Source organism: Crassostrea angulata, unplaced genomic scaffold (genome assembly GCF_025612915.1).
Source record: "Crassostrea angulata isolate pt1a10 unplaced genomic scaffold, ASM2561291v2 HiC_scaffold_69, whole genome shotgun sequence".
Lineage (NCBI taxonomy): Eukaryota > Metazoa > Mollusca > Bivalvia > Ostreida > Ostreidae > Magallana > Magallana angulata.
In genome coordinates, this window is record NW_026441624.1 from 38,678 (window position 1) to 50,643 (window position 11,966).

The following is an 11,966-nucleotide window of genomic DNA, read 5'->3' on the forward strand; positions in this document are numbered from 1 at the left end:
CCATGCGCAGATCCAGAAATTTTTTCCAAGGGGGGGGGGGGTCCGTAGGATAATTGTTTGCCCGGGGGAGGGGGTGGGTGTGAGGCATATTTGCCATAGTTATACTATGCATATTTAATAAATTCTCATTTTCTGGGGGGGGGGGGTCGGGACCTCCCTGACCCCCCCCCCCCCCCTTTTGGATCCGCGCATTTAATTTGTAATGAGATAGCAAAAGTTAGCAATAACAAATATAAAAGATTCCAGTCCTTAGATACCGCTGAAATATGTTACCCTTGATTGTTAATGTTTACAGATGCACAGTTTATTCATCCTGATCATCTCGTGTATATTTGGTCCGAGGCCTTTGTTGAGTTTATTGGGTACGTTCAGTTATTGCGTTTTTTCTTACATCTAATATGAACAAGGAATAAAATTAAGATAAATGCAAAATACGAATGTGTTAATGTTGAATATGAAAATCTCAAAGCAGAAATAAAAAAAAATAATACAATAATAGTTAAAAGCAAAAGCTACAGACAAGATTAAATAATTCTTCTTGAATTTTATGCCATTTTATAATTTTATGCCATCCAATAAATTCAAGTACCTCATAAACATATGAAAATGAATCTAAAGAGAAGTGGATGTTGGTGGTCATGTTTAGGCTATGTTAATATGCCTGCGACCAGCACAGAGAAGACTGATTAAATAATATTTTAATTGACAAAATAAAAAATTACGAGTTTATACGAAAACAAAACATTTAATACCAATTATTGATATTTGAGTATGTATCGTATGAATGGGTGTTGTTTAATACTTGGACAAATACGTTTAAAGCTGTGGCACTATTTTAATTGGTTTTATTTACTTAGATAAAGATCCAAAATGTCGATATAGAGTGCACTTTCCGGAAGCGCCTTGGCAGACGGCGTATGACGTTTGCTCACGTGACAACATGACCCTGGCAAAGGTGTCAACCCCAATTGAGATACATTTTATTGACATCGTTCTCTACGAAGCACTACCCATATTGTAAGAAAGATTGATGATGATGTGCTTATTTCACAAAATTTGTAAAGAGTGCAAATCGTGAAACATTTGCTCTTTGTTATGAATTTGTCAGTGCAATGTTTGTTACTTTTTAGTGTATTTATTTTTAAAGGGAATCCGATACAATCGAGGTCTGGACTGGAGGGTTCTTGCAGACCATCAACAACAGAAGCATGACGCTAGATTGTCAGGTCCTTGACCCTCAGCTGACCATTAAGGAGAATCGAAACCTTTCCAGTGATATTCTCTGTCTCTTCTATCATTTCGCTGAAAAAGCTGTCCGTGCCGGTGATTGTCTGGCAAAAAAGGCGTTCATATGTGAAACTTTAACATATGGTAAATCATCCGACGCTGGCAATGTTACATAAGTCTGGCTTTTTTAGCATTTGAACTGACTATGATTTCACCTTTTCCTGGATTAAAGCACTAATTTTTTTCCATACAGACATACATATACTTCCAATATGACAAGATGGATGGAGGTTTTAATACTGTATTATGTATCATTTTAGATCCTAAAGACTGTCTTGTAATGACAAACATGTCGTTCCTGGGGAATATAACTTTAGACTGGTGGGCACCATTTGACCAGTGCAAACAATGGTGTTTGAATACAACATCCTGTTATGGCATCATTAACGAAAGCAACAAGCGTTGCACAACGTTTCGCTATGATGCAGAGTCAAAAAATAATTTGAACACAGAGGATTGGGAAAACATGCAAATCATGCACAAAAGTAAGTGATGCTTGAAGTGTGGTAGAAAACTTTGGAAAAGAATGGTGTTTCTGATTTCCGTTTTCATTGCCGAAATAGATTGAACAAAATCAAATTAAATTCATATTTTTTTTAACGTAGCTTTAAGAAAAATTTCGTTGACTGCTTGCTCATTCCCCGATTATGCATACCAGAAGGTTTACTCCAGTAAAAATTTGTATCTACCAATCATATTCACCAATCAAAGTTTTATATGTGTATATGGCATAAGAAAAAGTAAAATTTTCTATGGTTTTTTTTAGATAAATGTCTACTTTCCTTACTCATGTAGCAATATACAGTGGTTGCAACGTTTTTGTTAACAAACGACACGCACAATTCTGATACAGGAACGATCACGCACGATCACGCACGATACACGGACGATCACTAACTTACTGAATTCTCACGATACACGAACAAAAACGATAAAACACGCAACCAAATGATTCTACACCATTAAACACGTAAAATCAAAATTAATTTTTAAGATTAGAATTAAGGAAACGTATTGATTTAATTTGTATTGCTTTATGTTTGTGGTTTATTGAAAAACGGCATGAGCAGTAGCCATGCACTGTTTTATATTTAACGAGTAAACAAGTTTTACATATCCATACAAAAAAAAATATAGGATTCATACACAAATTATTTTTTTTGTCTCCATAACGAATAACAACTTAAGTGTAAATGAAATGAAGATAATGCATAAGCTACACAAAATTATTTACATACATGTACGAGTTGGCTGTTTATATTATTCAATTCCCTTACGTACGATTTGATAGAGGTAAATTTGTTACCTTGTTACATAGAATTTCGATTTTACACATCCGATATTTTCATTATTTGCAGTACATAATTCATTTATTTCTATTTATTCTAGATTTTAAATCGTCTTAATAAATTTTATTTCAAACAAATGTTTACACAATGTACCAGATAGGAATGAGCATCGTATTCTCATTTGAAAGAAAAACGTTTGGAATAATCGTTTAGTTTAAAACGGGGAATGTGTTAGCTTGGCCGCTTTCATTCAACGTGTCGCTCTGGCTAATATGATTAAAATTATGTGTCAAGACACAATGAATGCTTGATATAGGCTGTTTATAAAATAATGCAAAACTAACTCGACCGAAGAAAGGATTGAATGAGCTATGGAAATACTTACTAAATGTATTTAACGACGACAGATAGAATTATATAATTCTTCTATAAAAAAAGGTTTAAAATTCACATTGTTTTACAAAACTACGTGTCCTGGTTTTAAGAATAAATCCTGACATTCCGTAAAAAAAAGTTACAAAACGAAAAAACCGCACGATCACGCACGAACACGCACGTTAAAAAACGCAGACTAATTTTCCTGATACACGCACGATCCCGCAGGTTACACGAACGATCACCCACGTTACACGAACTATTTAACATGATTGGCTTGTCAACAATAACGTTGTTACCACTGTACCTCATCACCTGCATATGGAGTTTTTGTTTCTTAGTTGATTCGATACGAAGGGTTTGCTCTATGTATGAACAATTTCTAAAACGAGGCAAGCTACTGTTGATAAAACATGATTATCAACAGTCATTGAAGTCATCATTTCTTAAGTTATAAGGTCGATACAACAAATGCTGACTGGCGTTTTTCATACTTATTGTAAGGCCAATATTACTCAACGAACTGTCTACGGATTTTTACGATAAAGAGCAAACGGCGGGTGTGACAGGTCAGCACAGGATGCCCACTCCACCATGGCACGTGATTTACCCTCTGGTTTTTTTTTTGGTTTTTTTTTTGTAGAGGTCTAAATTTGCTCTGCTCCTGTTTTGTGCTTTTCTTTGGACGTTTGATTTTAAACACTGTTCGTTATCAACGTCTTTCACACTGTTTTATCATTTGTTCTCAATAGGTATCACAAAAAACAAATGTCATTTAATTAATTTTTTTCTGGAAACGATCCTCTATTGTCTAGTTGTACATTTGCTTCCAAAATTGAAACATTTCCCTTATGCATGTATTTATTATATTTAAAATCTTAAACGATGTATTTGTAATTTTAAAAAGTAACAATTTCTATGTTCTTTGGAAACTACTGGTGTATCGCTTATTCTCAGTCAGCTCATCAATGGTATCACAAATAAATCAAATGTCAAAATTGAAACATATATTGTTATGGTTCTTTTGTTTAATATGTATTGCTGCTTTGTCTCTTTAGGTTTCTTTATTCCCCATAATACTATCTACACACCCTATCCAGTGTCGGCTCCAAAACCGTTCAATGGTTGGTGTCAAGGTAAGAGTATTATTTTATACAGAGTGCCTCATAATATATGGTACCATTTTCTCTGTAAATAACATTTGATTAGATTTATTTAACAAACACATCAATGCATTTTCATAAAAATATCTGATGTAAATTTTCACTCCGAAAATTCCACAAACATTCATAAGTTATTGAAAAATTGAGCGTTGATTATAAAACACAAGAAATTTCGAGAGAGTGTTCAAAATGATGTCCGTTCTATCAATAACAACGTCAAGATGGTGAGTAAAATTCCTAGCAACAGCCACTGTAGGGGTTCCTTTTATTGAGACCTTCCACTGGGTCGTATGTTGACTGACGTTTTTCATACTAATTTTTGGACCATAATTAATCACCTAATTGTCTAAGGACTTTTCCGGTTTTTTTCCCCGATTACGACAAAGAGCACACGGCGGGTGTGACCGGTCAGCAAAGGATGCTCACTCCTCCATGGCACCTGATCCTACCTCTATCTTTTAGAGGTCCGTGTTGCTCTGCTTTGAATTTGTATTTCGTTTTATGGTTTTTTGAGATGGTTGACAGTTTGTTATTGTAATTTTTTCACCTTCTCACTACTCTAAGAATCTGTTGTTTGTTGGGTTGTTTTTCCCCAGTGTATTTTTTTGCATAATTTTTATAACCGTAAATGGGTACTGTATTTGATAAAACGGTCGTTAAACTAAAGATTCCTGTTCTATTGCTAAATCCATTTTGAAAAAAATCATTTCAACCAAAGAAATATGATGCAATTGTGTGATGTTATAATAAAAATAGAAGAACTTTCTCCCCAATCTTTTTATAAGGGAAAAAAATTGAATGATTTTATTTTTATTTCAGCCATAATTAAAATTTTTGGGGCAAATATTGTTTAATTTATACTAATCTTAAATGGTATTAGATATTCTTGGAGATCCTGTACTTAATCATAATAATTATATTTACTAAGACGATCTGACGAATAAAAAGCTTTCCAAAAACTTAAGCATCATGCAATGAATGATTTATTTTATCCTAAATTCTAGTAAGTAATAGCTGGTTTTGAATCATCATTGGTATAAAATGATTTTCGATTAAATATCAGACGGATAATTGATATGAAGCAATCAATGATTGATATATTATTTTACTGTTGATTATTGATTGATATGAACTTCATATGATAATTGATTATATAATTTTGATTATAAAGAAATCACAACGACTGTTATCGAAGAAAAGATTAAAAATATGCAGAAAAATCTGACGGTGAACAAGAAAGTAACAAGCCGGTACGTCCGTACCCTGACCAGCTCTCCCGACAAGCGACGATCAGCACAAAACGTGGGGGTCGTGGGCGTGTCCATCATTGCAACGGTAGTGGGGGTGGTCGTCCTGTCAGATTGTGTCAACGTCATCAAAGCGCTTCAAAACAAACACAGAGGAGCAAAGGTCGGCTGCGGCTGATTGAACTGCATTGTGCTTTTAGTGGTGAAAGGATAAACATCTCTAAGTATGTCTTATACATTAACTTCGTTTCCGTTTTGTAAGTATGTAAAGAACTAAATATTTATCTTGATGACACGTGTTGAAGATTCATTGACAATTTGCAATGTATTGCAAAATGTTAACATCGAAAGTACATATAAATGTCACGTTATACATGTACAAGACAATACAAATTACCATTGTTTTTTTGTGATTCTACGTACGTAGGCTAGTTAATGCTAAAATTGATTAGGAATGAGTTTTTTAACATTGAAACATTGACAACTATTTGTAAATAGATAGTCATGCCGTGACCTTGAATTGCTAGTATAACCTATTGTTCACTATGATACTTATGTATACCTAGATACTGCGCAATGAATAGTGGTAATGATAACTAACAGAATGAACTCTATGACTCTTGTAGCAATTCGTAGTATGATGTTATGAAACCAGGAGCATAATACGGGAATAATAATATCCAAATAGAGAGTTCAAAATAAGTATCATATTTGGCGATTATGTGTCTGCATCGATAGCTCTGGTACTCTATATTGAGTCATGTATTGCATATTCCATATCACCTTTGTAACCTTTTAAACCATGCACTCGTGTATCCAAATACTCTTAGTCCTAAGTGAGGCTAATTTATTCTGGCACAGTAAATCCAAACTGAAAATATATGAACAAGTTATCAACAAATTGTCATATTTGGCATCCTATGTCCGCAATGAAGGGCCTATTGCGAGTTAGTCTTGTAATGCTATTTAACCTTTGTAACCATTAAGCCATGTATGAATGAATGATTTATGCGCAAGCGATGCAACACACCCAAGTAAGAAACTCAGAGACTCGGACTCGGAGACTCAAAGCCTGCATCACAATATTATTTCTGACAGTTCTGACAGTTTAGTTGCTTATTAACTCTTGAATTTGACCACTAAATGTTCACTCATGATCATCGTAGATGGGCCCAACTGGTCAAAACTGTCAATCAGAAGTAAAATGTTATATATACCCCTATAAAATGATGTTAGACGAGAATTTTAGAATTTTAGAACTTTTAACTAGAATTGTATTTCTGGTTTTGATTCCGCTTATAGAGATTCTTTGATTTGGGCTGCTTTTAATTGTTGTAACTTTGACTATACGATCACGCTTTAATAAAACCGCTTGTGAAAGAACTACTGGACTTGGTTATTACTAAGTTTGAGCTTACCCTCAAGTGGATCAATAAGACGGAAGGGTTAAATATTTCTCGTTCCAGTACTTTCAAACTTGCCACATTTGAAACTTTATGCATGTCTTCAATATTTTTATTCAAATGATTTAATAACTCTAAAAATAAAGAAAAAAATCATCTTCGACAAACAATTTGCAAAAATTACACATACGTTTTTCTCTTGAAATAGGAGGTTTAGAATATTTACAAGTTTCAATAAACGATGACTGGGTACTAATTCTTAGTTTTTTTTAAGGACAGATCCAGTGGCATAGCTATGGAATCTATATTTGTTAGCAGGGTGGGCGGCAGCCCCCCCCCCCCCCATCCCCCCCCCCCCAAAAAAAAAGAAGCGGTGCAAATTGTTCAATTACGGTGGCAATAACTTTAATCTAGTAAAATGTATTAATTCACAAATATTAGTATTCAACGGATATTGATAAAAGCACAGTATTTGGGGTTTCTCTTTTGTCTGCATAAAATCTAATTAAAAAGGGAATAAAAAGTAAAGACAAACTAAAGAAATATAATAGACAATGTCACACACGTACCAACAGATACCAAAGAATGAAAAAAAACATTTAATTAAACTAAAAACAAAGTTTGTAATAACTTCCTTTTTACCAAAACTATGTTCTAAAAAAAACGTTCTTTTTATTTTAATAGGTATTGGTGCGCTGAGTCGATTGTAATGAAATTAAAATTTGTTAATATTCATTGAATATTGGTCGAAATCCATAACTGATCCTTCAATTTGAGCCATTCGATTGTATTACTATAAAAGCTTGTTCCTACGATAAAGTACTTGTATATCGCATGATATAATAACAAGGTATCTATTGTCTACAAAAACGCGGAATACACCATCTGTTACTGATATAAGCAAAAAACATATAGTTCATCGGCATAGTACCTACATAAGCATGATATGTGGGTACATTCTTGAAATAAGTAACAACATTTTAAATGAAGATATCAAAAGTAGGTAATCACAGATTACAAATGTTACCGAGACGGGGCATCATCTTTATGAGGCCACCTTAATCATATTATATGAAAATCATAGTTAATGATCTTGGATATTCGTGGATACTATAGTGTACTTGACACAATATCATATGTTAAAAATTGTTTGATAATCAAACGTTAATTTTAAACGCTATTGTTATAAACCATTTTAATGAATATAGAAGCATAATTTAAAACACAATATTGCATTTTATGATACTATATAATATTGTGTGATATGATATATCGTATAATACAATATAATACTGTAATATATAATGAAACAAAATGATATTGTTACATATGACATTATATCAAGATATGGTATTTAATCATAAAATATAATATGTTATTGTATCATGTTAAATATAACCGTATTACATCGCATTATACAATATCATAAAATGATAATCTATAGTATAATATGATAAAACTTCATTTCACATAATACATAACAATATTGTAACATATGGTATTATATTGTATGATATCATTTAAACAATAAAATGCTTTCTTTGGTGATTCATTCGGAATATGAAGCTAGTGACTTTGCTGAAAAAATACATAACCCGCGTTAGCGGGTTATGTAAATTTTTTCTGCAATGATCACTACCTTCATAATCCAAATGAATCATCAAAGAAAGCATTTTATTGTTTATATTAACATCTTTCTTTAAGCTAATCGATCAAATTACTTAGAAAAAGTAAGTAAAATTCACTTAATTACTGTTTATGTACGTAAGTAAGTTCGCTAAATGAAACAGCCAAATCGTCTCCCGTGAGACTTTGAGTCTGACATCGTCATTATTATTTCGTGCAGTCCGTGATTTTTCCTAGGTCGCTATAGGTTTGGACCAATCGATAAACAGGGCGTGTCGATATCAGCCCTGTCATTTTCTTATCAGTTTCAGCCGCTGTAGATTTCGACCAATCGATAAATGGGGCGAGTAGATTTCAGTCTGGCTGTTTCTATAGAGCTATGAATTACTTATAATTTTCCGTAAGAAATAGAGGGGAAAATACTTGGGAGATGTAAATATATAGAAATGATATTGTATCATATCATATCATATTGTTTTGTAAAATATTGAATCATATTTGATACATACTAATTTGTATTATATAATGTGATGTTTTTTTATCGTATATTACAATATCATATGATACAAAATCATTAGATAAAAATTTTATATTACATAATTCAATATCATATTTTTTATACAATATCAAATCATATGATACAATATTATGTTTTTTACATTATCATATGATACAATTTTATTTGATACAATAATACATTTTTTAATACAATAACATATAAAACTATTTTGAATCATATGATATAATATAATATTAAATACAATATTTATCACACGATACAATATTATTACAATATCACGTAATAAAAAAATTTATTTTATAATAAAATATTATACAATATCGTATCATAATAAACAATATGATACATGTATATAAATATTTTATGATACAATATCATAATATACAAAAAGTTTAATACAATTCTCACATTGTATCATGTTATTTCAATTACAATATAATATTATATTATATAAATTTGTATCAAATAATACAATAGTGTATCATATCATGCAATACTGTTTTTAAAAAAAATTCTATCAAGCAAAGTCGGGGTTTTTTAGCATCCTTGATAATGAAGATCAGGCTCTATATCTGAAGATTCCTCTGCGATCATTTATATTATAGGTGAATCAACCATACAAGTTTGAAATAGAACTATTATCTATTAAACATGTGACCTGCTCGAAAACACTAACTGTCGTCGGGCATCTTAAACCTATTGCTCCGATATAGCATCCTTGCCTGTGGAGTGCATTATATTCATAAGACGCACCATCTATGCAAGTTCGGTGAAGTTAGGCCCATCAATAACGAGGCTATAATCATCAGAGGGCACCTGCTCCAAAAACTTTCACCTGTTCCAAAAACCTTTACCTCATTCAGCATCCGAAACCATTAGCTCATATTCATCATTCAAGCCTATCATGTGCATCAGTATCATACGACGCACCATCTATGCAAGTCTGGTGATGTTAGGACTAGTTGTAGCTTAGAAATGGCTATCAAAGTGCACCTGCACCAAAACCTTCAACCTGCTCCAAAAACAATAACCTCCTCCATCATCTGGAATTCATGACCCAGATTCAGCATCCAAGTTTTTAGTCCATAAGTAGGTCCAGATGTATCATCCATGGAAGTTTGGTGAAGATAGGACAAGTAATAACTTAGATACAGGACCTGCAACAGAAACGTTAACCAGGTCCGGACACCGACGTCGATGCCGAGTCGAGATAATTATCCAAACGTTTATGTAAAAGGCCTATAAAGAGTTTCCCGAGACACCTTGTAAATGTATAACACTTAGAGTTCTATAATTGTGTTTGTATTATTGGGGTCTTTTTATGTATAATAATGTAATGAGTGAAAGATAAAATTCTTTGGCATCTTTCAATTTTGTAGCAAGATAATAAAAAAATTTGTAAGAATTGGTAATAGGATATTGTGGTTGACCTTGATAAACTCATTAAAAGTCAGGTACAGCACTTTAACAATTTTTTCAGCTTCAGATTGCTTTGATTTACTTCATTTTAAGTAGCTAAAGGTTTTAGTTCCATATATAGTTCAGTATAATTGTACTTTGAGCTTTCCTCGTCAGTATAATAAATGTTTAGTAGAGTTTGTAGTGATCGACAAATTCGAAAATTCCCGACAGTTTATGCATTCGTTTTCCTAAATTTGTTTTCTGTAGTGTTATTCCAGGAGTTATTTTTATTTTGTGGTGACTATGATCATGAGTTTATTTCATCTACAATTTAATTGTAAACAATTGATTCAAGACTTTTCCTTAGCTTATTCTAAGTATTTCTACCTTTTGAAAAGGTGTTTAGTTACCAGTTATTCTGATATTTTTGTACTTTCTACCCCAAATTTCTTACTTCCTTTGGAAGTACACAACTTTTGTTTTTGTTTCATTTTCGGTCGTGTTTTTGTTTCATTTTCGGTCGTGTTTGCTGCATTAATCATAATACTTGATAGAGTCACATCAAGTTTATTTAGATCATATAATTTATCATCTTTTACTTGGTCAAGTAAATTATCAAGCATCAATGTTTGATTTTTAGTATCTCCTTCCATAAGAGCGTCTGGATATTTGTTTTTACAAATACTTGACCTAAGGTATAGTCCTTCCAAAAAGCATTTAAATTTTTCATTTCAAAGCACGTCAATGTTCATATAAATGCTTGCAGTTATAAGACAATGATTTGACATTTCTGTTGGGGGTAATACTATGAAATGTTCAACTTTGTAGTATATAACATATAATTAACAGTGCTTAAACCATTTGAATTATAAAATGTGAAATATCCTTGAAAGTCACAAAGAAATATCCCATTTTGAATAGAAAATCTACAAGTATATGTTTTACAAATAGTTGTGAGCAATTGCCCTTGAAAATTTGATGTCTTATCGAATTGGCATCTGAATAAAGTTGTCTTCCGCTCGGTATTTTGTTGAAACAAACAATTTCATTGAAGTTGATTTCCATTTACATCGGCTCTGAATCCTTTTATAGATGTGAAATGTCGATAAATTTGACTTCCATTGAGAATCTCTTTATCTTTGCAGAGACAAACAATTCCAATGAAGATGACCTCGAAAGAGTACAGGCCTTTTCCCTTTAGATACAGACATGCCAATAAATTCACTTCCATAGAGTACCGTTATCTATCTTAATAGGGAAGGAAAATTCCAATGAAGTTGACTTCTATAAAGTATAATTGTTTATTTATAAATGGACGGACATGCCAATAAAACTGACTTCTAATGAAAACTGCTTTATATCTGAAAATAGACGGACATGCCAATGAAGTTGAATTCCACGAATTATAGCTTTTTATCTTTGAATAGACAGACACTGAAGATGACTTCCATCGTATACTGCTCTTTATCTTTGTAGAGACGGACATGCCAATAAAGTTTATCTCACTAGAATACCGCTCTTTACCTTTATAGAAAAGGACACTATCGATGAAGTTGAATTTTATAAAACAGTTTTTATTATCTTTGCAGAGACTGACATGCGTGTGAAGTTGACTTCCACAGAGAATCATTCTATGTCTTTTTGAGAGGGAGTTC

General features: G+C 32.4%; 1 protein-coding gene across 1 annotated transcript; it reads left to right on the top strand.

Moving 5' to 3' along the window:
• Window positions 1-295: 295 nt before the first annotated feature.
• LOC128168917 (uncharacterized) lies at window positions 296-6,736 on the top strand. Its single transcript, XM_052835082.1, has 6 exons — window positions 296-362; window positions 858-1,017; window positions 1,148-1,371; window positions 1,548-1,772; window positions 4,010-4,087; window positions 5,286-6,736. Exons 1-6 carry the CDS (start codon window positions 296-298, stop codon window positions 5,537-5,539), a joined length of 1,008 nt encoding a protein of 335 aa, XP_052691042.1. The 3' UTR covers window positions 5,540-6,736.
• Window positions 6,737-11,966: the final 5,230 nt, after the last annotated feature.

What these genes read in the sequence shown, in the direction of transcription:
- LOC128168917 (XM_052835082.1), top strand. Translation starts at nt 296, where the DNA reads ATGCACAGTTTATTCATCCTGATCATCTCGTGTATATTTGGTCCGAGG. An exon ending in GCCTTTGTTGAGTTTATTGG is followed by an intron (nt 363 to 857) that starts GTACGTTCAGTT and finishes TTATTTACTTAG; the next exon opens with ATAAAGATCCAAAATGTCGA. An exon ending in TACGAAGCACTACCCATATT is followed by an intron (nt 1,018 to 1,147) that starts GTAAGAAAGATT and finishes TTATTTTTAAAG; the next exon opens with GGAATCCGATACAATCGAGG.